The sequence below is a fragment of the Chaetodon trifascialis genome, chromosome 22 (genome assembly GCF_039877785.1).
Source record: "Chaetodon trifascialis isolate fChaTrf1 chromosome 22, fChaTrf1.hap1, whole genome shotgun sequence".
NCBI lineage: Eukaryota > Metazoa > Chordata > Actinopteri > Chaetodontiformes > Chaetodontidae > Chaetodon > Chaetodon trifascialis.
The window spans coordinates 14,253,107-14,278,506 of record NC_092077.1 but is presented as its reverse complement, the minus strand read 5'-3'; the positions used below and the strand labels follow the sequence as shown (position 1 = coordinate 14,278,506).

At 41.7% G+C, this 25,400-nt stretch overlaps 2 protein-coding genes across 2 annotated transcripts in view; one reads left to right on the top strand and one right to left on the bottom strand.

Moving 5' to 3' along the window:
* snd1 (staphylococcal nuclease and tudor domain containing 1) overlaps window positions 1-16,148 on the bottom strand; it is a 167,314-nt gene extending 151,166 nt beyond the window's left edge. Inside the window, 9 exon segments of the mRNA XM_070991570.1 lie at window positions 3,889-3,979; window positions 4,475-4,581; window positions 4,679-4,837; window positions 5,618-5,709; window positions 7,474-7,634; window positions 11,765-11,846; window positions 12,283-12,403; window positions 13,229-13,378; window positions 15,936-16,148. Coding sequence (XP_070847671.1) covers window positions 3,889-3,979; window positions 4,475-4,581; window positions 4,679-4,837; window positions 5,618-5,709; window positions 7,474-7,634; window positions 11,765-11,846; window positions 12,283-12,403; window positions 13,229-13,378; window positions 15,936-16,010 — 1,038 coding nt within the window. The 5' untranslated portion in view covers window positions 16,011-16,148.
* A 5,456-nt stretch (window positions 16,149-21,604) lies between these two features.
* LOC139350812 (paired box protein Pax-4-like) lies at window positions 21,605-24,973 on the top strand. Its single transcript, XM_070992419.1, has 10 exons — window positions 21,605-21,638; window positions 21,874-22,004; window positions 22,144-22,359; window positions 22,453-22,543; window positions 22,868-23,008; window positions 23,109-23,191; window positions 23,282-23,345; window positions 23,720-23,787; window positions 24,191-24,296; window positions 24,648-24,973. The coding sequence occupies exons 1-10, from the start codon at window positions 21,605-21,607 to the stop codon at window positions 24,971-24,973; spliced, it is 1,260 nt and encodes a 419-aa protein (XP_070848520.1).
* The last annotated feature ends 427 nt before the right edge of the window (window positions 24,974-25,400 follow it).

The window sequence follows — 25,400 nt, the reverse complement described above, 5'->3', positions numbered from 1 at the left end:
ATGGAGACATAGGGAACAGGAGGGAGAGAGGGAGAGAGACAGAGAGGGGGAGAGGGGGAGAGGGGGAGAGGTGTAATGAGTAAGTGCGAGGGGGAGCATGAATGCACTCGGCGACATACACGCGTGCACGCACGCCAGCCTACACGGATTCACACCGTAACAAGGTCATTTTGTGGCCTGCCCAAGTAAATAAAGTGCAAGAGAGGGAATGTGGCAGAGGCAGGAGAAAATGGCCCAGCATTTACTGGCTAATTATCAGCCGGGGGAGGAGAGACGAGAGGGGCGAAGGAGGACAGATCAACACACACCAAGACAGAGGGCCGGAAAGATGGAGCGAGCCAGAGAGATGGAGTGTAATCTCTCGGCAAATATCGCAAGAGGAGAGACTGAGGAAAAAGATGGGGAATAGATAGGAAAATAGAGCAAAAAGTCTTTGCAAAGTAGCTGCCATGAGGGTCGAGTGAGCAGGCAGAGAAGACAAATAGGCAGGCAGCATGACTCACTGATCTAAATCTGACACTCGAGAGGTGGGGATCTACTGCCACCCTCTGTCCAAGGCAGACATGACATCTGCAGTGGCCGGGATCAGTCACAGCGAAAGGAGGATCTCGGCTACTGTCGGGGACTGTTGTTGGTTGTCAGTCGCAGCCATTAAGTTTGTTTTAACCACAGGGCCAAGGAAGGGCTTAGCCAGGGCTTGCTCATTACTCAAGTCAGATCATCTCTCTCAAAAGCAACACCTATGGCAGTGTTTCAGTGCTGCTGCCAGTGGAGATGATTTGTCACCCAAATAACATGGTTTCAAATAAAGTAGTGATGTTTTCGACGCTATGAGAAACACCTTCAGCTGGCAAGTCGCCCCTTGGTGCTGGAAAAAAAAAAAGGCAGCTGATGAATATGCAATGCTTTGAGAGGATATTATCCTAAGACAGACACCAGCAATAGTTTTTTTGACCTAATCGCTTGCCTTTAACTGATTTTAACTGGGCCACGAACCAATATAACCTTTTCTCATCATCTTCCCCAAAACTGACTTTTTAATTTCTTAAAGGAACTGTGCGACCTTGTAACCATTCTGTCTGACTTATTTTAACTGGGACATACAGTATAGCAACAGTCAAAAGCGGCCCGTGTCATCTTTTTCCTTTTTAACTATCATTAAGGTGCACTTGTCTCTCTCGATTCAAGACCTTCACCTGCTCCCATGCCCGCATCCACATTAAAGAGCACTTCTCTTCAAGTATTTCTTTACTCCCAATGTAGGCTAGTACAAAGAGTAAAGTACTATACAACACAGGAGTGTTATCACAGGTGGAATATCATGTAAATCACCTTTAAAATGCTGTGGCAGCTTCAGTCCAATATTACGTTTAATGCCTCCATCTGACCTTTCTCTTGCTGCTGATTAAGGTGTCAGGAAAGAATTTAAAAAGTAAAAAAACTTGAAACTAGAAAACGCAATCTGTAGCGTCTGTATCTGCTGAACACTCGGTTGCCCTTCACGTAATCCTCAGACATTACACAAACACACTCGTTTTGCATTGTAACTTCCATATTCTCGTGAACTTGGTTGAGCAAAAAGCAACAGCTGCAGTGTTCCTGACAAACCGTGGATGAGAGGCTGGAGAAGGGGTTTACACCACATCACCTTTTATCCATCACCTCACAGGTCGATTGTTACCCAGGGGAGAGGAGGGGAGGGGAACGGAAAGGAGGGGAGAGGAAGACTATCGGGACGTGGCCTACATCCACTTCTCCAGTCCCAGCAGAGGTGGGAGGAGAGAGGCGAGACAGTCAAAGATGAAGATGCGTCAGCAGGATTGACTTGTGGGGATTGGACCTGCTCTGCTCTCTCCACTCTATCCATCACTCAGATAATAAGAAGTGAAAAGCAGAGTGGACGAGAAGAGGGGAGGAGTGTATGATGATGGGACTGATGGATAGATGCGTCCCTGGGAGAGTCGGTGCATTGCAGTATTAGGTGCCCACAAAAGTCCCAAGTATGGACGGGCAATGACAGGCCTGAGTAACCTTGGCCTGTCCACTGTGTACTTATCTTAAAAACGGCTCAAGCTGTTGCAGGGTCAGCGTGATGCTTCCCATCACAACAATCTGACACTTGTAATGAAAAGTTTTTGGAGTCCTAACAGCATTATCGAGTGCATGACCCTTTCATGGACAACTTTTACAGCTATCTGCATATTAGCGTTACAGAAAAGGTTTTTATTTTAACCACACAAACAACAACAACAACAACTACTACTACAAAAAAAGGCGATAAGGAAGAGGAAACAAACAAACACAGCAGCAGATGACATGGAGGAAGTCTCTTCTGTGGCTCTTCTGGGGGAGAGCGATTGCAGGGGAAAGAGGACGGCGAAGAGTCCCGCAGAGATCAAAAAGTGCACAAGGTGTAACTAGGGGCATCAGCAGTGCGGTACCGTAGCAGTGGAGGGGGAAAAAAAAAAAAAACTGTGCAAGGATACTGAAGAGGACATACATAGTCCCAGGGATCTTGATTAGGTGTTTTTTTTCCTGACTTTCACTTCTCCTGTCCTTTCATCCTTCCTCCCCTAAATCTCCCTATACCCCTCCACACAAACTCACTTTCAATTTCTTCTTCAACCCTCTACCTCTTATTTTTCTGCACCTTTCTGCCTCTTTCAAACACCCTCCTGAGCTCACCACCAAACATTCCCTCACTCCCCCCCTCCCTCCCCCTGACTGCCCGCATCCAACCCTCTTTTATTGAGGGGGTTCAGAGAGATCTGAGAGCAGCTCACACTGATACTATAAATGTTTTATCCTTTCTCTAGCCTCTTCCTTCTGACTCAGGGAAAAAAATATACATACACGTAGTTTCTTTTTGACGCCTTCTTTATGCGCGTGCAGTTTATCAATTTCATTCTGTGAGCAAATTGTCAAAGCAACGCCTTTTATGCAACCCTCAGGCTGACCATGAATTTTTCAGGGTCTTAAAAGTTCAGTGTCTGGAGGGAGCAAACACAGACACAAGACAAACTTTTTTTTTTCCACATTCCTAGAGAAGAACACATCAACTGAAGGGGAAGGGCTGGGTGCAAGTCGTCATCAAAATGCACACAGAGGGGACCAGATTTGAAGCTGAAGTTTTAAGGCTGGAGTTGCTTTACTACGTTAAAGCTACAACTTGGACACTATAATATGTCATCTGACAGACTGTATTATCGAAATGTATCAAGGAGCCCATCTCACTTGATTTGAGCTAATGTGTCCTGACATCAGGGAGGGAGTGCAGTCCCCTTGTACTTGATATTGAGGACACTTCTTTTCCCCTGAGGCCCTGGCCAATAACCTCCAAAGCTAATATCTCTAGTTCTTGGCTTTTGGGGGTCATTCTGTGCTGCTGCCGCTGCAGCATACGCCAGCGATTTGGCCCTAATTTGACTGGGGAGTGCTTCAAGGTTGCTGTTAAGCATTCCTCCCAGTACCTGTAGTGGAGGGATTTTTATTTATTTATTTATTTTATTCAGTGGGGGGTGGGGGGTGGGCAGGCAGTGCAAATGTGAAAATAAGAGGTGTCAGGAGGATATAATTTGTTAGAAGCCTCAAAGTGGCTCCGCTGCAGTGCTGGGAGAAAATTGGAAATGCTGCGGTAGACATCAAGTGGTGGAAGCAAGGGAAGCGACCAGCCTCCACCTTCGCACCGAAGCCAAGTCTGATTCATGCTGGATAATGTCTGCATGTCAAGCTGGAAGTTTTATACTCTACTCTTGCTTTTTCTCTATAGTAGAAAGATAAGTGAGGACTTTCATGATGATCCAAATTGAAAGACATTATGTTAGGGGCCAAAGAAGAAGTGCCTTCACCAATGGCACCCGGCGTATAAAAGCCACTTCAGGACCTCACCTTGGCTACAAATTGCCTGTCCTTCTGGTCCAAGTTGGCTGTGGGCGCCACATAGTCCTTCCAGATGCGGACCTTGCGCTCCTTAGCAGATCTGGCCGAGAACAAAATCACATCATCATCATTAGTGGCAGTCCTGAGCTTCAGCCAGATATTAGGACAATAAAGGGCTTCATCAAGTGACTAAAAATGATCCATTTGGCTGAATAAAACTACAAAAGCTCATTAAAGTGAGAAAATCCAAGCGTAATGAGCCCACAGTCATTGCTGCAATGATCGTAGACAATGAATATCATTGCAACAGATGGACTGTTCACCTCAGGTAGTGGTGGCATAAATTATATGTATGGCTTCTAATTTGCACATTGTCATTACTTTAAGAATCTGCACTTACTTTCTTTACTCATTATGTCTTGTCCCAAACCAGTGAGTAATATCTAAACTAAAAAATAACAAGGCTTCTTAAAAAATGCCCTGAATTTTCCTGTGTAATTCTCAGTATCTTCATGAGCTGTGCACTATCCAACCGTTTCAAAAAAATACAGACAATTCAATTTGTTATGTTTTCTGTGTGTCTGCAGCTGTGTACCGTTCTGCAGCTCTGAGCTTCTCGGCTCCCTGAGTGTAGACAGCCATGGACCAGTCCACACAGCGGGCAAAGCCCTCCTTCAGCAGGAGTTCTGTGATGTTGCCATTCTGACACGGAGGGAAAACAGAAAAGAGCAATTACTAAGACCGAAAGCCTAAATTTCAATGACACGTCCACCACCAGCGCCACCTCCTGTGTCTTTACCGGGTGAAGGATGGTTCCCAGTATGATCTGGTTGGGGCAGCTCTCCAGGATGATCTGAACGTCTCTCTGCAGAAGACGGGACTCGGTGAAGAATTTGGCCTCTGCTGCGAATGGCTCCGGTGTCTCTGTGCCATCCGCTTCCCGCTTGAATGTGGGACACTGGAGGGAAGGAAAACCCACATTAACACAATAATACTCACGCTTCAATCAGTAGGCGTCTTTGCCAGCACTGGGAAATGCGATAAAATGTGTCCAATCGCCATTTAAGGGAAGCATACATTTTGTCTGCCGCAATTCCCAGCAGTCAACCAGAGCCTCCAGGAGGTTTTTCTTTGATATAATCAGATTTTTCTGTGTACTACTATTATCCACTTTTAACCGATGTCACCTTGTCGTGTATGCTATCTGTATTCTCCTTAGAGTGTGGGAAAAGACCAAACAGATATAAACACAACAGGCGAGACAAGCAGACAGGCCTTTGAACAGCGAGACAAAGAACACCTTGAAATGGATGCAATATCTTCAAGTGGGAGATGAAAAAGATTAGTTATCTTGAGTGGTCCATTGGCAAAGCTGGGCTTGGTGAAAGAGACTGATGGGGAAATTTAGCGGAGCGGATATGACACTGGTGGAACAAATACAGACACAGAGGAGTGACGAAAATGAGCAGTCACTCTTTTTATGTCTTTTTTTGTATATATATTCATAACGAGACGGGACTGTCGACTTTAAAATACTTTATTAAGAGTTTCTGTGACAGTAAAGTGAAAAAAACAGGGGTGTCTACACGTGATTGGCCATTTGTGCTTATTTATTGTGCTATTTATTGCTACTGTACTGCGCTCCCAACTAAAAACAGCAGTTTGTCAAACTTAACGAATGAGCTCAGCGCTTCACATTTCACCACATCTGTAAGCGCAGAAAGTGAGTAGTGGTTACCTTAACTCCAGACAGCATGACGGTGACCAGGTAGTAGTCGGGGAGCAGCAAGGCACGAACAACACTGCCGTCACGCACATGCTCGATGATGGCTGCGAGGAGAAAGGAGAACAGAATGTAAAAGGAGTTGACAGAGAGAGTCGAATTACAATAACCATGCAGACATCAAGATCTCAGATCAGACTTACTTATTTGTCGGCTGGACAAAGCTTATGCTGATCGTGTAAGTACAAAATGTCATACTGGAAAATGCAACCAAATACCAGATTCCTTCAGGAAATCTTAAGGTTAGTCAGCCCAGCCAGTCAGACACATTTATTGAACTCAAAATGATAAAACGTGTGAAAATCTAAAACCAGTGATTTATTAACAGCGCACATGTTGCAGAACCTCTGTCTTTTTATTTTGACGCCCATGTTAACACGTTAGAGCAGCCATGAAGCCTGTGTGAGCAGCACATCACCAACAGATTCTGGATATTGGCAATTTATTCTGTGTGACACACGCAGTTCTCAATGTCTTCAATGTCTATATCTGTAGAATATGTTACAAAATATGAAAAGACACATTTTAAACAGCACTTTCTGCATTCTTCAAAACTAAATACGAATGAAATTTATAACTAAATTCTAACATTAATGGCTATTATCAAAGGTGAATTCAGTGTAGACAGATAGGGATGGCATCGCAGCAGCACCACCACATGTGTATGAACAGCAGCAGTTCAAGGAGGCAGCAGTTGCACACAGGTAGAGGTAGGCAGGGGGTCCTGGGTGTAAAGGGTCACTGTGTGGTACCTCTCAAAGAGGAGAAAATTACAGCCTCCTTGGCAGACTGAGTGCACCACTTCAAGTGATGCATCAGTCAAAATCAGTAGCAAACGCTCAGCAGACTGGAGGCTACAATGAATTTAATTTGAGAAATTCATCTGGATATTTTGATACTTGTCGTGACTGAAATCCATCTCAACCAGCAAAAACCAATCACTGCCATTGTGCTCTGGAAGGAAACAGCATATTTCTAGCATTTGCTTTTATAGCCCACAGAGGTAAGTACTTGATGATCAAAACACAGATCACTTTAAAGTTGTGACTATGCTATATGCAACGTATCAAGGCTTGAGACAAGGTCGATTTATTTGGAAAGCTTTTGAGGTATTAAATTGTATTTTTTTTTGCCCAAATCATATCACTCAAATGTTGCTCCTGACCTCTAAGTACTTTAAGAAATTGGACAGGATGTGAGTCACCTGTGTGAAAGGCATTTCACGCGTAAATGGTATTTTGATGATGGCCGCTTTCAGTCTGTATTCCTTCTTCCTGTGTAGATCTTTGTGTATGTAGACATGTGTGTGTGTGTGTTTGTGTCAGCAAAAGCAGATGAGAGTGAAATTGGTATTCAGATTTTCAAGCACAGCAACTCGATGCACATTTAAAAAGGGGCTTCTGCTGGATTGCTGCCTCCAATTTTAAAACAAGCCCGGCTGTCTCTCATGAATGGAGAGAACAAGAGCTAAAAGGATGAAACAACCTTCCCTTGTTCATTTTCCCATTCAATTAAAGGGTAGTGAAATGAGCTGAGCCACTGTGGCCTGGAAATGAATTGAGTGGCACATTACGGCTCGGGTAGGGTTTGAGATGAGAGACTGGAGGAATGAGCAAGTGAAGGATGACAAAACACCTTCGACTAAAAGACTCAAATGGTTGATTTCTGAATTCTGTGGCCTGTATGGGAAAACAGAGGCTTGTGTAATACCGTGTGCTTTGATATACCGTGCGCTTTTCTTTCCTAGGCCAAGCTTTCTCTGTACAAGCTTATCTGTGTGGATGTTTGCATGCTCCTTCCAAATTCATTACCGTTGATGGGTTTCTGGTGCAGGGAGTCAACAAAGTTGCGGGGGTTCTCTATGGTGTACTTCATGTCACGGATGGTGTGCGTGCCGCCACCCTCACTCCACAAGCCCTTCTTGGAAGCCTTAGACTGGTCCTCCAACTCACAGAGTCTGGCCTGCTCTGGACTGGTCACACAAAAGAAAAGGAAAGTTTAAGACCACGATTAAAGGAATACCTACAAAACACAAGCATGCATGCAAGCAAGCAAACACAGACTCTGCACAACTGTTCAAGTGACAAAATGAATGTTGCTTGCTGCATATGCGGCGAACAGAAGCTAGCTGTACAGCCTTCTTACAACATGATGGTTTGACTTCAAGCCGTTTCATTTCTTGCTGCTGTTTTTCAACCAATGAATGTAAAAAAGTTGTAAATATGGCACAAATAGTCTCCCTCTCATTCCAGGCAATTTCCTTTGGAAGAACTGGAGGCTGAACACCTTAAGATGGCCAGTTCAGCTAATTTTAACAGCATCGGACATTCAAAAAATGAATAAAAACAAGACACTAAGAAAGTCCACAGTCACTTAATTGAACTTACATCAATGAATTAGTGAAGTAGCATGAAACCTGGCCTACTACTGAAACCTGCAGCTGAGTGAAACTCATAGTGAAACTTTCACAGATGGCTCCTTACCAGCTTTTGAAAAATGAAACACTTTATATGAAGGTACACATATTCACCATTCACCAGTTTCTCATTAACATGCATATTAGGGGGATATTGGCTCTTCATTAGCAATTGTAAAACACATATTAATGTACAATACATATCACTGCTAGCTCAGCCTGTTAGGTTGATAATAAATAAGCACTTAATTCCAATTGCCACACCTAACAAGGAAAAGCTTTTTGATTGTCAACTTGTTAACTTTAACATGCTCTAACTGCTCTCATCCAGGCTGTGTTCAAACATGGGCCATCCAAAGCCTTGTCCCTGTAGGCAAATATTAGCATTACAAGGACAATTACAACAACTTGTGTCCAATGCGAAAGGCCTTTAACTTCTGTCATGTTGGGTTCATTATAACTCATCAAATTCCAGCAACAGTTGCAGCTGAACAAAACTGTCATTGGTTGTTAACTTCAACACATACAAACAAGAGCTCATTGAAAGAATGGGACTGTATAATTAAGGGTTTGGTTAGGCTCCAGCCCTGTTTAAGTGCTGTTCCTGACAAACTGTACTGTTGCTTTAGTGGCAACAAGCTGATGACCAGATTATAAGTGCTTGAAAAAAATATATCCAAGCTTTTTGTGAAGAGACAATAACAGTGTTTGACAGCTCCTTCAAAAGCAGCCACGTAGCTTTCTCCCAACGCCACAGTTAATTCCGTTCTGGCTCTCTAAATCGTGCAGCCTAATGCTTTTTGAGGGCCCTTGTATAACTTTAAATATTCATTACTTCAAATGGCCAACAGGCTTTTGTTTTTCCAAGAAGTAAAAGCTGCCTGACTGATATGGGAGTAGTGATGGTGGCCACAAACTGGGTCTCAATTAAAATGCAACGCACATAAACACACATGTAGCCTGTTCTCCAGCTGTGTATTCCTAATTGGGCTTTTGGACTTGTGCCCAAAAGCCACCAAGTTCTCTTTCCCCTCTACGCTGATTTAGCCACCAACTTCAAATTGAATGGAAACAGTTTCTTGCTTACTGAGCAACAATAGTGAACCTTTCTTTAAGAAGTCAATTGTGTTTAAGCTACTTAGAATTTAAGCGCTACACAGAAATGGAAAGCTACAAAGATAGAGTGGGGGAAACTAACAATGCAATCAAGGAGAGCAGACATCGTGAAGGCACAGAAATAAATGAAAAGCAACTCACTAGCAGAGATTGGTAAAGATATAGAAATAACTTCATGTGTGGAGGCAGATGATAGTGAACTTATCCACCTCTCCAAATAGAATGGCTTCTTTGTAGGTCAACAACTCCTTCCAACCAACACACAGCTTCAAATCAAAACAGATATTGATGGGGAAGAAAGTGCGATACTGAGCAAGACTACCGGGGAAACAAAGGGCCAATGAAAAAAAGAAAAAGAAAAAGAAACTTTCCAATTCTCTTCTATTTGAACATGCTGTAGGCTACATCTTTCATCTTCATATGGCTCCCTTGTGCAACCAAAACTGCTTTAAATAGAAACAAAATGTTGAACCTTAGCGAGCCGTTTTACAGCTCCCTGTTGTCTCTGTACAGTTTGAAGAGGATGTCGGAAGTTGTGATCCCCCGTGTACTTGACTGAGAGGGTACACCCTTCAATCAGCACTCCTCTGGGACTCCAGTTTAAAAACGAGCAATGCGGGGGGGGGGGGGGGGCCTTACAAAGCACAGTCTGCCTCCATGCTCTGGTGGGTGGGCATTTTACAGTATAAGTCAATCAGTCAAAATGTAATGGCGTGAAATCTGACCAATTTCCAGCCTCTCCACATCAGCAAATGGATAAAAACATTTCTAAAGAAACTCAAACCAACTGAGCAACAGAGACGGAGACATAAGACTGAGAAGAGAAGATTGATGAATGCGTCTGTACCAATCACTGTATGGCTCAGCACCGAGGGCAGCATTTACGCCTGATCAAGTTAAAGTGAAGCTCAGTCAAATGGTGAAGCTTGCAACGGCAACTCCAAAAAAACTCAACTGTGTAATTCAAATAAATAGAAGTCTGCCTGACATGGACAGCTGCAATATGTCAGAAGAAGAATTCATTTTTGATAGAAAGTGGGAGAAGTGGACCATTTACACAACCTTCACCATTTATATATGGAGTGACTGGAAATAAGGCCATGTGACTCAATGCATTATAATAAGGAACATCTTTTTTGGATTTGGATTACCATCTGGCACATTCCTGCATGAAACTACACAGGTCTTAATTTAAATAACGGTTATATTGTATATAATGTTTTCAGAATATTTTTTTCATATTTTAATACCAGTTTTCTATTATATATTGTTATATTTCTTGACTTGCAGTTCTTACTATCTTTCTTTACATTTTCCGACTTGCTATGTCTGTTGTTTATATTTGCATTTCAGTCCAATTGAGTCAAGGTAACATTCTGCACCCAAACATATTCAAAAGTTGAATATATAAATGGACAGAGTCGAGCCTTCAATCCAATTTATGAGCTGGGTTTTTTTTGTGTGTATGTGTGAGAGAGTGACTGTGTGTTCATTCTTGCTCTAATAAACCAATGAAAACCAGCCCCTGACAACTGTGGCCCAGCCTGCTCTGGTGAACTGGCCCCAGCCCTTAAATCTGTGAACCCATTTCCCAAGCCACAGTTATCTTCTGAACATGTTTAAGTGCACTGTCCAAAGTCATCATCATTACAATAACCCCCATAATTATGATCACATCATTGTTAGTGTGATCAACGTGACCGGTCACGAGGGGTAATGATATTGGAGGCAAGTGCATTCAGGGAGGCCTAAACTGAATAATGAGCCCCCGCCTTTGGCCAAATGATGCCCGCTTACACTTAAAGCATCATTTACATTAGTGCTTGTTCTGGGCCATTGCGCAGAATGCTTGACATGGGTCATTAGTGACAAAATATTCCCATCATCTCTGTTCATGTTGGAAGATACAAATGTAGCAGCGTGAGTCAAATTGCTTGTAATGTGTATAATGTGCAAATACTGCCACTGGGAGGGATATACAGTACTTTGTCATATAGTGCAGGGTGTGCAAGTGTATTTAGGGGATTACTGCATAAGGGCAATGTGGCAGAAAAGGGTTTCACAGGGACATCATTGTAGCAGCAGGGTAATGCTGCCACCATCTGGGACACCATGGCTCTATCTCAATTCTCTACGGTCGACCAGTTGAGGACTTCAGTGCATCTCTCCAGTTTTGTCCTGCTTTAAGCTTCGGCAAGCAGATTACATCATGTTGCCAAAAGTGATTTCCTCCTAATTTGTTGAAACAAAGTGCAGAGGCTGCAAACCAAAACCAGCTTCAATGTCCAAAATTACTTCAACCACGCTGAATGAGCAAACTAATTTGGAGGGAAAGCATTTATGATATCAGTCTCACTTGAGGTGAGTCATGCCAATGCAGCTGATCAGGACAAACATAACGCATACCACAGAATCTGATATGTAACAGATATGCCGAAGAGAAACGATGGCATGTGGTACAGTCGCATACTGCTGGGATATTAGAGCAAAACATATCAGTATGCATAGTTTCATCTAAATGTGTTTACTTTTCGAGTCTTCTTACCAAAAAGAGAAGACAAAAATCTTACTTGTTCCCTCTGATTCCTTCCCTGCGGACTGTGGCGAGGCCCTCGTTCACCAAAGACTCAGCAATGTTCTCGCCTGTTGTGTCTAAAATGGAAAAAAAAAATAAAAAAATCAAACACTTCAGAAAAACAAAAAAAGAGTACTCCCAATTTCCCAATTTCTGCAGTTTTAGACCACTATGGTTACAATTACACAGCAACAGTTAGTGCTGGTTGGGGAGCTGGAATGGACAAGAGGCAATCATGAGTGCTGACATTTGGGATAAGAGGAACATTTAACTGTACAAAAATCACTGTTTGCAGGTGTGCTGCTTAATCGGTTGATCACACTAGATACACATGATATTTTGACAACATAATCATAACCCATTATGTTATTTCATAACTGTAACTGTTCGATTTCCACATCACAGGTCAAAATACAGTGCTGGAAAATAAAGGGAAAAGAAACATTGATGGCGTGAGTGTTTTTCCAAATACATGCTGTATGTGGACATTTTTCAGACCAGTTTTTGACTCACCTCTCCCCAGGTACACCATGCCGTACTCCCTGCCCAAAGCAGTCTTGATTTCCACAGTGAAGCACACTTCTTTGCCGATTAGTTTCTTCCGCAGGAACTCTCTGGCTTGAAAGGCCCATGGCTGCAATACAGGAACATTAATTTATTTCTTGTATTATTTTCTGACTAAATTACACTCTGATCACAGTTGGTGGTCCCCCTGCAAGTTGTTTCCTTTTGTCTCTTCACAGGCACCAGACACACATACCAGTGCACAGTAGTGAAGTGAAAATAGTACCCACTAAACAATAACTAGCAGCGTGATTATAATGTTAGCAAAAACTGCAATAAACATGCTTTTCAACATGCTATTATCTTGGTCAAAGCAAACTATCTCTGAACACTGATTTAAATGGATTTTTCCATCTTTTTTTATCTGATGAAAGAAGAAAGGCCTGACCGTCTGTCAAGGCCAAGTTGGAAAGGTATTCAAAATTAAAGAGCAGACATTTTTACATTGTAAACTTCAGATATGAATAGATTTTCTTTAAAAACAGGCAGCAGAGCAGACAGGAGTAACATCTGGCTGGATAAATGAATTGATGGACTTTTCAAAGGTGCGATAAGAAAATGTCAAATTACACCAGCGGTATCTTAAAGCCTCAAGTTCAACTGAAAATAGACATGTTTACCTCGAGGTTGCATTATTATTTATACAATCAGACACGGTTTGAATACCAATTCATGAACAATTATGTTACAGCTACTTGATGGAAATGAGCAGAGCAAAGCCATGTGACAAAAACTCCACATCAATCTCGAGACAGTAAAAACAAAGATGCACAAATCAGCATTCAGCCCTCAAATAGGAATATCATTGTGTGTGCTGAAGGGATACTGAGCAGGACCTTGTTCTGCCTTTGCCAAACACAAATATAAACAAACACAATGGGATAGAGATGCTCACCTCATCAGGGGTGTCCTTGGTGTCGGGCTGGCCCTGAGCAGCTCGGCGGGCCATGGCTCCAGCTCGGATATTACTGAGATTGATCTGACGCTCCGGGGGGGGCCCACCTCGAGGCTGGCCCCGAACAATGATGGCACAGCCCGACAAGACCTGGAGAGATGACAGTAAAGGCCGTCAATTTGACAGGACTAAATCAAGTCAGCAACCACCAATGCAGATAATATCATCAAACATTTATTCAACATTTATCTATTCAACAAACAAAATACTGTGGAATTCACAGGCCACAAAGAGCAGGAACAAATAGCAGACACTTCAGTCACCTGAGTGGAATGAAGAAATTACTGGTGGCTTTCAATTTCTATTTCCTCTCAGACAGTGCATGTGCTGTGGTGTATTCAGTAAACCATTGTATTTGTTATTTGCTTTGCAGCAAGTGTCAGTCGGTTAAGCACAATGGGCGGGTCATGCAGGGTTTATTTGAAACTGGTATCACATAAACAAGTACAGTAGGTAGGCAAATAACGAACTAAGCGTTTTCATCAAGGTCATGGCCATTGTGTGGAAGCATATCATTTACCAAATCATATTTAATACCTATATATACATAATAACAGCAGCTATAAGTAAGCAAACTTTTAAAAGGTGTTACAGGAGCCTGTAAAACTATTACAGAGCTGAAAAGCAACTTCAAACTGCATATCTCCATGGTGACAGGCTGTCACTCAAACGTAAGGTGAGATCACGGTATCTGATAACGTAGCTAAGTACAAAAAAAAAAAAAAAAAAAAAGATAACTACTCTTGGGTTTGACAACCACGGCATTTACACGAATCTGAGCAAACAGCCTTTATCTGCGGACTCAACGGTGTGTCTGTGGGGAGCATCACTGCAGGCTGTTGATCTAAGATGTGGGCAAGATAAAGTCTTTCATCAAATTGTTCCCGCACAATCTGACTCCTCCAAGTAAAGGCTAAGCAGGGGGGTATTTGCAGTTTTTATACACCAACAAGGCGTGGAAAAAAAGAGGCAAAGAGGCAGTACCCTCCCTGTCGGTTTACAAAAGGGCCAAGTTCCACTTTGTAGCGTATTACAAGGTTTTGCTTGATCCCCTGGTCTGCTTTCTCAAGACCCAGAGTTGACTGTATGAGATGAGGGCCAGTAATACAGATTCTACTATTTGACTAAATCAAGTATACCATGTGCATAATAAACCAAAGACAATCATAACACAGACCTAGTCAAAGTTAAGAGTTAATGTGAAATGAATAATTATATCATCACTAAGAGATGATATAATTATGCCTTCACAAAACACTCAATTCCTCTGATAATAAACCCACAAGAGTGCAACCTACTCACATATTTCATTCTCAGAGGAGGACACCGGCGCTTACCTGTTTACAGTCGTCACCACAGATCTAAAAACAGCTCTTATTCAAACGCAGTGTAATTATGTGTTGCTCTCTGTGATACAGTACATGCTGATGAGGAGCATGAGTGACATGCAACTTTCCCAACTAATCCTCTCATCTAAATAACATACAACAAGATAACTCTGTTTCATACAGTTTATTTGTTTGCTTCATGCAGAAGAGTGTGGATCTAATGCAGACACCTTCCACAGGTCAAACTTTGAGAAAATATGCTAACTTTATCTCGATGGGTAACCCAGAGGTTAACTTGCCGTTTGAACAAAGTGCAAGGCCAAATCTTAATTCAAAGAAGGTGAGGGTGGACGAACAGAGACTACACACAACCAAGATGAATGGGAGATTATAGGGGCAAGAAAGCTGTAGCTACGTGTCAGTTGCCCCGTGGTTAGTTTAAAACAGCACGCTGAGGAAATGATCTGCCTGTAACTTGAAGGGTCGGAACACGTTAACCAGCTTGGCTGCTACAGGGTTTGGACTTCCTTACGTTAATAACGGGTGCTTCAACCGCTGAAATATGACACAATGCCATTTCTCGGAAACGCTGAGAGCGATAAAAAATGAAACGACATGGGGACGACGCGTTTCAGCTTGATGATACTTGGCAAGTCCTAATGTGCAAGCGGCCGACAATTTAAACTAGTTCAATCTACGCAAACGATGTCAACTTTGTGTTTAGCTGACCACGAACTTTCTTCATACAAGTCAACACTTGCTGGACAATGTACGCTAACGTTAGTTTGCTAACAGTTAGCTAGTCGTTAGCTGGGAAACTAAACATCTGTTAACGTTACAGCTAACAAGTTAACTTATTAAACGGCATTAGTTTCCAGACAGCTTGGCGGTTAGTACATTTATATCAAGCCTGTCTCGTCACAATAGACCTTTGACAGCTTCATATCTGTCATTATACTAAGTTAACGTTACTTACAATCAGTTAGCAAGATAGCAAACATGTGCTAAAATCAGATGGCTTCAGTTTATTAGCAGGCTAGCAATTTTAGTAGCAAACCAGCTAATGTTAGCTGACATGCTGCTACAGCCAGGTGAGCTAAACGTCAGTGACAATTTTTACATGTCAGTAAAAACCATGCCAACACTGGCCTTCAACAGACATTTGCAATTTATATCGTCAAGTAAGTTCAGTTAAAGTTGTATGGCAACGGACAGTTAGTTTAACGTTTCTTCTCGTTAGCCACTGGCTCACTAAGCTAACTAGCCGAATCCCTAGACTCACGTAGTGAGCTCACATATTCATGTGTTAGAATTCCTACCATTTTCACAATTCCTCTTTGCAGAGGAGCAGCCGGAGAAGGGGCTGTCTGAGATGGTGCCGAAACAGATGCCATGTCCACCGGTTTGAGATATAACGCCGTTAAGGGGTGACCAGGTAAGGGAGCCGGGACTCTGAAGTCAGTGACTGTTCTACTGAAAGCCAAGAGAAAAAGGCTGAACACCGATCAACACACACGTTATACCGGAAACACACTTTGCCATGCATGCACACACGTCAAAACATTTCCGGGTGTGTGGAGCAGAATGAATGGGAGCGAATGGAGCTGCTGCTTGACCGCACTGGCGAAGTCTTCCGGAGCAAGAGCTACGACACGTCAGCACAGTGTTAACCCAGCTAATGCTGCCTTCACTGGGTGTCGGAAATTCTTCAAATTTTGATCTGAATCTCATACAACGACCGGAGAAAATGACAAATGAAGTATAACAGAAAAATATGTTTAAAAAAAAAAAAAAAAAAAAGCTGCATTGAATAATTCCAACTCTAACTGTGTTTTACTTTAAAGAAAATAAGTTCACCTCATTCTCCTGCATATTGTTTCCTCCTCATTCTGGCCCTGCAGTACCATGACTTTGTTCACAACATTTCGAGATAGAACTGATATAAACAAAATAGACTTCTGTTTCATTTATTTGATTCTAATATTAGAATCTAATATTATTTCTGGCTAAATTTAAGTGGATGTCACACAAGCAAACACGCACAAGCTGTTATGCAGTTTACTCATAAAATACAATGAAATCATCAATGTCCTCTTGAAATTAACTTATAAACCCTTTTCCTGACAGGCATATGGACTTGTAAAAGCACACTTGGAATTAATCCCATTAATAATGGATGCATCCCATTAAGGTGAACCAGTTCCAGGGCCCTTGTATTGTGCATGCTTGCTTACTATTATGGATTTCTGGGACACTTAATGGAATGGAGCCATTATTAATGTTAATAAAACCTGTGCTTATCCAGCTGGACAAGTCAAAATGTCTGCTGTTGAAAAGGGTCTGTTGGCCCATTGAGAGGTTATGTGACATTACATGCACATGTGATGACACATGGAAAAGGTGAAAATGCATTAATTCAAAGTAACATGTTGAGGTACCACTTCACAGCTGATTCACTGTTGAGCAGACCAGTTGTATGGACACAAAGAAAATCTGTTAATTTAATCTCTAATCTGTTAATTTAATCTTTGTTAAGACAAATAGGATACAGTGCTGAATATAATGACAAATCTGTAATGGATAGTGTCACCATCTATGCTGTGGTGATATCATCACACCGGGGATAATTGCATGCAGGGCACAAAATTAGCACCAACCAAATAAAAAAGTAAAATATCCAAGTGACTGGTAGACCTGCTTCACTCACCAGCCTCAGAAACAATGGTAACCTATTGGAGGCTGGTAAAATCTGAACATGCACATGGCATATAGCCAGCAGACAAAAAAGTAAAATCTGAACCCTGCTTGCATCTGATGAAAACATTTGTCTTTTGTTCTGTTCTGCTGCTGCTCAGTTGTACTTGGCAGCTTGCAGACATGAGTAACCCTGAGAGTAGGAAGCAGGGCATTGCTGAAAAAGAACATTAATGCTCAAGGGACTTTAAATATTTGCAGGATAAATACCTTGAGATGTTTTTATGCACCATGACTCATGTAATTCCCAAAAGGAGTAACTTGGAATGACCACAATATATGATTCATCTCATTTTCACATCATGAAACCGTTCAGTGGCCCCTTGTGCCCTGTTTAATTGTGACCTGTGTGGAGATCTGTAAGAGCTATTGTTGAGGTGCTGTCACAAGACGCAGAGTTTGTATCAGCATCTCTGCTTGTGCATTTAACTATAGCATGAGTTGTGGAAAAAAAAGCATGAGAAAAGATGCAATTTAACTTCACTCAAGCTCTTTTTTACAAAATAGTTTCATATACTGTACATCTCTTCTTATCTCTTTTTATGTTTAAATATATATATCAAATAAAGTTTTATTAAAAACAAAATAACCAACCAAAATAACCTCCCCTCTTCCACTCCACACATCTGTCCATGCATATATGTGGAGTGTACAAATTATAGTGGCTTATATGTGTCACAACTCAACTTGCAGGATGGACACTTAAGCTTACTTTAAGTATTTGTCATTACATCATACTGGCATATTTTGTTATTATTATATCATATTGATATGCATTAAACTTGGGCAATTCAAGCATGCTGCCAGATATCAGAACATCGTCATTTTTTGCTTGTCTCTAGCTATTTTTATTATTATTTCTATAAATATAAAACACTAATTTAGAAGTGCATCATAATACCTGTGGAGGAAAAGGAAGAAAGGGGAAAAGGGTGGGTTACATGATAAATTATGAATACGCGATCATATTGTAGACAATAATGAAAAAATGTTCGATTTAAAAGCGCGTTATTCACATTGGAAGTGATTGGGTAAGAGCACTCATAGCTACATTTATACGAAAATAAATGCAGGAAAAGTTTTCATACCCATAATGAAAACTAAACATGAAGGATAATCGTGCATGACCATGACACCAAAGCGCATGCACGCTAATAATGACCTTCACTTCGTTGTATTAAAATTGCGCGCAGTGATCCTGTTGGAGTGAATCTGTACTTGCAAGACGCTCTAAGCTTCCCTGCCTTTTTGAGCTTCAGGCAAAGATTAACTTGGATTTGCAATAAACTCTTTGTAGTACTGTTGGCTAATGCGCATCATAAGACCGCTCCATCTCTGTTAAGTTGAGAAAAGGCGCACTAATTGTTCTATTTTCCAGTGGGACCTCATCATGAAGGGCAACTGTTGGAGCTTATGGCTACAGTAGATTCCATACGGATATGTTATGTTTTGTTATAACAAATCAACACTTGTCAACGACTAAATCTTCTTCACCAGCAAAGCAGGAATATCGACGGTCTGTTTGGCATCTGATGTAATTTGGCCTATTTAACGTTATTTTTTCTGCGTGTCTGAGTTGCAGTGAGCAGCGAATAGGCTGCTGTTCTCAAAGCAGTGACGCAAATTCTCACCTAAAACTTAGACATTTGGATCAGAATCAAGAGACAGAGGATCTCCGCCTTTATGCATACATTTCAGCTGCGTTGTGACAAGATATGATGAACGACACGATTTTAAGACTGTGTTAAAATAAAAGGAACATAATAAAATAATTGTCTCCAAAAAAATAAAAATAAAATATTAGTAATGTAATTGGTTTAAGACGATAGTGGAAGGTTTGGTGACATGGAACTAAAACAACTATTGTAAACACAAGTACTTTAACCTGGACTACATAAAATGTATAATTAACACGCCAGTTATCCAATTTTGAAAATGAAATGAGTGGAAAATTACCAATAACCGCTGGGACACACAATTTTGCTTGTTTCAAAAACAAAGCATTTAAGACTTTATCTAATCCTAAAGTTGAATGGCATGTTAAGATGTTAAGACTTTCTGTTGCTGCCTTCTGCTTAAATCGACACATTTGGCCGCGGATATGAAAATAAACGGGTACATCTGTTCATAATAACGGGATAAAACAAGCGTTTGCGTTCACAGAATGAAAATAAAAACATGCACCAAAGTAAAAATCAAAACCAAAAACATGAACGATACATACATCTCGTAACAAGGTGAAGAAAATTGCTGCACAAGCCACCACGGAGGCAGCTCCGTTGCGCACACGGCACGTCGGTGCGCTTTGGAGAGGTTTTGGCAACCTTTTTACGCGAATGAATTATTCCCATTTCTCAACGTTTCAAGACGCACTAAAGCACTGATATACGCGTTTTATGCACAAGACAAACGCAGGTGGTGTGTTACTACAATGTAGACTTATTTTGTGGCACGATTTAGCCACTTAAACTCCCGCTCCCTCCTTTGGCGAGCCCAGATTAGAATTTACGCACCACGAATATGCGGTACTGTTTCAACAACACAACCTAAGACCTTTAATTAACCTCGTTTGGCACACACTGAACGTGCAATAAAGTACTATAAATCAATGACCATATCAACTCTCTGGTAATAAATAAAAAAGCTTGCCTCATTTGTCCTTTGTCTTGGTTGGCAAGGAGATGATGGTGTCCAAAAATGACTGTCCTCTATCTAACCAGGCTGATTGTACACAGAGAGTATTATTGTCCTGTAGCTCATGGTTAATGTATAATTTGGGCCATATGGCATTTTAAAATCTGGGCCTTTATTTCGGTGGCACTTCGATCTGTGTGGACCCAACTAATGATATTCAATTAGTCATTAAACAGGCCAAAAGACGAGCCTTGTGTGGCTTTTCACATAGACTAATATTTGCTCGTCAAATATTTCCCTTTGAAACGTTTACAACGCATTTTTATCTGCTGGCTGCCCAAGGAACATCTGTGAGGGTTATTTTAGCCTCCCTCTTCTGGATAAACGAGGTCCCCCAATTGGCCCTTTCCTTGCGCCCATACACGAGTCTATTTGTTCACGTTTTGAAAGAAAATGTAATAAAGAGAGACTGGGTGATGGATTTATGATTTATCAAAAGCACTTTACCATATGGCAGTCGTCATTGGCGCAGATTTCCAAATGTTTGTTTTATGAAAAGAGGCCAGGGATCCTTTTAATCTGAGCCACTTAACCTGGGAAAGGATGCTCAAGTCACGTGACCACAATTCCCCCCCTAAAGGATGGGAAATATGCCACTGTTGATCATTTAGTGTCTTTGAAAGAAGGAATCTGGACCTTCACTTTAGTGGGATAAGGTGCACCGAAGCAGAGAATTTGAGGACTGAATTGTGCTGCACTGAAAAATTGGTTTATCTGACAGACTGTGGGCGGCCGCTGCGCAAAAAGGAAACCAGTCTGAATCCCAAACTTATTATGTTGATTTATGTTGAATTAATGCAGTACACCGAAAATTCGAGATAAAGGCACGATTAATAAGAACCCAGAAGTGGAATTTTATTTTCATGGCGCCGATGAAATGTTGGAAAGCTAAGAAATCAAGGATCAAAGTGCCGTCAATTCAGCAAAGCAGCGTCTAATTGTATGTAATATGCTTCCAAAACAAGACAGTGCAAACATAATAAATGATACAAGTTATACTTTTTAATAGGTGATATTTCATTTGACTTAGTTAACACAGAGAGCACATTTTTGGTGACTCGTTTTTTATTATTTCTATTTTATTCTCTTGCTAAATGTGCATAGTAACGAGATCATCCTCTGCACAGTGTTTGAATCTAAATACCGGACAGCTGCTTATGAAACAAACGGAAATACAAGTGGAGTGAAACTAGAATATTGTTATATATCCAATGTAAAGACATTCTGGCAGCATATACCTGCAAATGTGAGGCCCATTTTTAGTCTGTGGTGGCCGCATTCACTTCCAGGCAATATTGACATTTCAGGTAACAGGCCAGCACGTCATGTTGAGGTCTGCAGGCCTATAAATTTCTGCTGAAGGGCGTCGTTCCCCTCATTGTCATTCACCACGGATACGCGGAGTCACCTGGACAACTGATTTTTCTCCACAGAGGAGGTGAGCTTTCCCAACATACTTTTTTTTTTTTTTTTTCCTGGGAACATTATTTTGTTTTTGTGCTCAGTTTCATTTCATCGTCAGGCCTGGGAGCGAGCAGAGATGTGCGGAACAAACGTTGATCTGCCAAGTAAAGGTTCATTTTACCATTTTATTACACTGCACTTTTAAGCTATTAGTAGATTTTAAGACAGCTAATTAAAGCGCCTGCTGGGACTTGGCAGTGCCATAAGCACAGTCCAGATGTCAACTACAATAACTGCAATATAAGTTCAGAGAGAAGAAGCTATTTACACCTCTTTTTAAACATCAAGTGACTATTACGCGCTCTTTAAGACAGATTTAAATAGTACAGGCTGTGTTATGAAAAGGTGGTGGAAGTGTCAACCAGCTGGGAGGGATGTTTCTCAACGGCAGACCTCTCCCAGAATCCAAGCGGAGGAAAATGATTGAACTGGCCGCGGAGGGAGTCCGTCCAAGCCAGATCTCCAAGATACTTCGGGTACGCACAAATAGCCACGTTTAGACTTTAAGGTTAGCCAAAGCGTCCTGCAGTGAAGATATCCTCACTTGTAGGTCCGTTTTAAAGTGTACTTTATATGTACAGAGTTTTAAAAAGTGGGACCCACTGCGTATTTCAGGTGTCCAACGGGTGCGTCAGTAAGATCTTGAGCCGCTACCGCCGCACCGGACTCCTGGAGCCAAAGACCATTGGAGGGAGCAGACCTCGGCTTCTCACCCCCGGTGTCATCTCCACAATCATCCAATGCAAAAGGGAAAATCCAACCATTTTTGCTTGGGAGATTCGAAAAAGGCTTGCAGCAGCACGAATATGCAAGGCTTCCACAGTTCCCAGCGTAAGTGAGACTGAAATTCAATTTTGTTTCCGTGAGGATGAAAATGTTCCAGCATGATGATGTGTGTGTGATTCGCACACTGTGTTCTGCAAGGTGTCGTCCATCAATCGGATTTTAAGAAAGATCCACTTGGACCACGGGCCGATGTGCATGGAGATCAATGCGCATGTCAGGACTGAGCAGGGTAAGTCACCTGAGGTGGTTGGACGGCTGAAAATAAGTAGAAGATTGGAGAACCTCCGATTAACTGACGGTTAATATAAGGCACACAGTCTGTGACGTAAGCAAGGACACAATGGGACACAGTGGATCATTTCCACAAAGAGCCTAATTTGATCATTTTGATACCAAATTAAATATTTAAGCCTGGTAATTTCCCCTCATGCAATAAATTTACTGTACATTTACTGTACACAGAGTGATGAGTTTAAGAAGGTCTAACCACCTAACCTAACCACAAGGGCAAGCTGATGTAACGTGTATGTGTGTGTGTGCATGCCATGTGCAGGTTTTGATTCTTTGATTCAAGAAGAAGTGAATGAGACAAAGATGTGTGAGACAGTGTGCAGCAATGACCAGAAACCTAAAGGTGTCCAGCACAGAAACCGCACCACCTTCACCCTGGAGCAGAGCACAGCACTCGAGCAAGGTGTGCTTTAAGTCCTCAAAAATGCATCTGTGCATGTCTCAAACACTGCATTTTCCACTCAGAAAAGCACTTAAATACATGCTTCTATCTCCTGGATCAGAATTCTCTCACTGCCAGTACGCGGATATGTACACGAGAGAGAAACTGTCGGCTGAGATCAAACTTCCCGAGGACACCATCAAGGTAGGCTCATCAGTTTTAATCACAAAAATGCTCACTCAGAGTCACATGTTTAATCTTCCTGCTCTTGAGACAAATGTCTGTCCCTCAAAGGTTTGGTTTTCAAACAGACGGGCCAAATGGAGGAGGGAAGCCAAACAGAGGAGTAGCACACAGAGTAAGTGTGTGTGTTATTGCTCACACTGTGGGGACATATATCTGTTTACATGCTTGCAGTGTCGGCGCTCACCTTCCCTAAGGATTAGACAAGTAGTTGGTTATGGCTTTGGTTAGGGTACATCTTCAGGAAAGGAATATAAGTCTATGAAATGTCCCTATAAGTGATGGAAATACAACTGTGTGTGTTTGTGTGTGTGTAAATGTACTTACTTGGATTTCGGTGGTCTCAAGTCCTAGAAAGATTATGCACAGTGCTACAGTTCAGCCGTAACAGAGGGAATTGAAGTGGATAACAATGGGATGCCCCTCAGCACACCTCCATTCTCACCTCACAACTGCTTGACAAAGTGTGTTTCTTCATAACACCTGCAGACCTGCAAAGGCAAAGAGCTGTTGTTCCTGTGAGTTCATCAGTGCCGCACAGCTTCACGTCTCAACAGGTACAGTGGGAGTCAGCACTTTGTGAGACAGACTTTAAAGACCCTGAAAACACCTTGTTTTCTCTCTGAATCAGCATCTTACTCTGAGCAACAGAGCGGTTATGATTGTTTAACGTGAGAGATTTCTACATTTCTTTGTTCTGTACGATCCTCTCACTGGTTAGACATGGACAATGAAATAAGTGATGTCACATATTTCCATGCACCAATCAGGATTCAGCAACATTTTAATTAAAATCTGACAGCAGCTCGTCGGTTTTTTGATCACTGTTAATCAAATCTGATCAAACTGCAACCACACAGTCCTGATGAAGCAGATTAGTTTTTGACACTTAAACTCTAAAGATGCTTTTTTTAACTTTAAATATTACAAGTAAAATGTTTGGACTGTGTTGATTCGAAGGCGACAGGAGTGTCGAGAGTCTACTGTGAAAACTCAGATGCGTCCCCTGCATTCAACACAGTTGCCAGGAAGTTGCAGAATGGCTACTTTTACCCAACAGAAACAGGTAAGATCCTGCAGCCGGTGGAGATGTTAAAGATTTCACACAAATAAAGTTAACTTAAAAAACTAAATCCTTGTCTCTGATGAGCCATTTCTGCCCTATATGCAACAGCGTGAAATACTTAAGATGAAATAATGAAAAAATAATGAGCAGGAAATGAATTGCATGAAATACATGCAACTAATCACAAATGTATTGCCATATTTAGCCGTGAGAGTAAGTGTCTTGAAAACGTGTCTTAATCTTCATTTCTAGAATAGACTTTTCATCCTAAATTGACTCTTAAAGTGAGTGTAATCTGTAGAAGTTCTAGAAAGAAAACTCATTATGTCATTCCTTCACTCTGATGTCCAGGTGTGGGAATTTCTGAAGATCTCACATCCATCTCAGTGCCACCCTCGTTCCTCCATCAGCCTAACAGCATGATGGGCCAGACCATGACAGACAAGACTCCACTGGACCTCCACAGAGACAGGTTCACTTTCCCTGTGATCCACTATCATACAGATGCAAGGACATCCCTCCCTTTGGCAACTGAGACAATAAGAACAGACCACCCTGTGACTCAGTGCTGGAGCCAGCAGGGGATTTCTTTTACTTGGAGCCAGTTTCAAACAGACGACAGGTTTCTCTTTACCCAGCAGCCCTGGGATGTGAATCCACATCGCTGCCTGGACTAAATGTGCGGTTGCAGCTCTGACACCACTGTTTCATAGAGAGTTGAAAATGTGTTTCTCACTGGGTCAATTTCCAGACTGGAGGGACACATTTTAACCAGCAGAGGGCGACAGAGGACAGGCCTTACAAGCTTCTCTTTTTTTCAAATGCGCTGCAGCTTCACTCATCACTTTTCCTTGAATAAGTCGTCTTGAATTGCCATTAAATGGTGGCAACACAGAAATTAATTTGTTGAGTGTTATTCTAGATTCAAAGTTCTTCTTATAATTTGTTGCTGGTTTCATCAAACAATACCAATGGATCTTATATTAATCCACTTAACTGACCGCTGCTGAAGAAAGCCGCAATAATAAGATGGTAATACGTTTTTTTGAGAAGTGATGATCAGAGTTTCTACACCAAGGCGGGATTAAGCCAATAAACACAGCT

Bases quoted from the DNA above. Each gene is read 5' to 3' on its own strand.
- LOC139350812 (XM_070992419.1), top strand. From the start codon at position 21,605: ATGTGCGGAACAAACGTTGATCTGCCAAGTAAAG. The intron at 21,639-21,873 runs GTTCATTTTACC...TGTTATGAAAAG, and splicing joins CGTTGATCTGCCAAGTAAAG to GTGGTGGAAGTGTCAACCAG. The intron at 23,009-23,108 runs GTGTGCTTTAAG...CTCCTGGATCAG, and splicing joins GAGCACAGCACTCGAGCAAG to AATTCTCTCACTGCCAGTAC.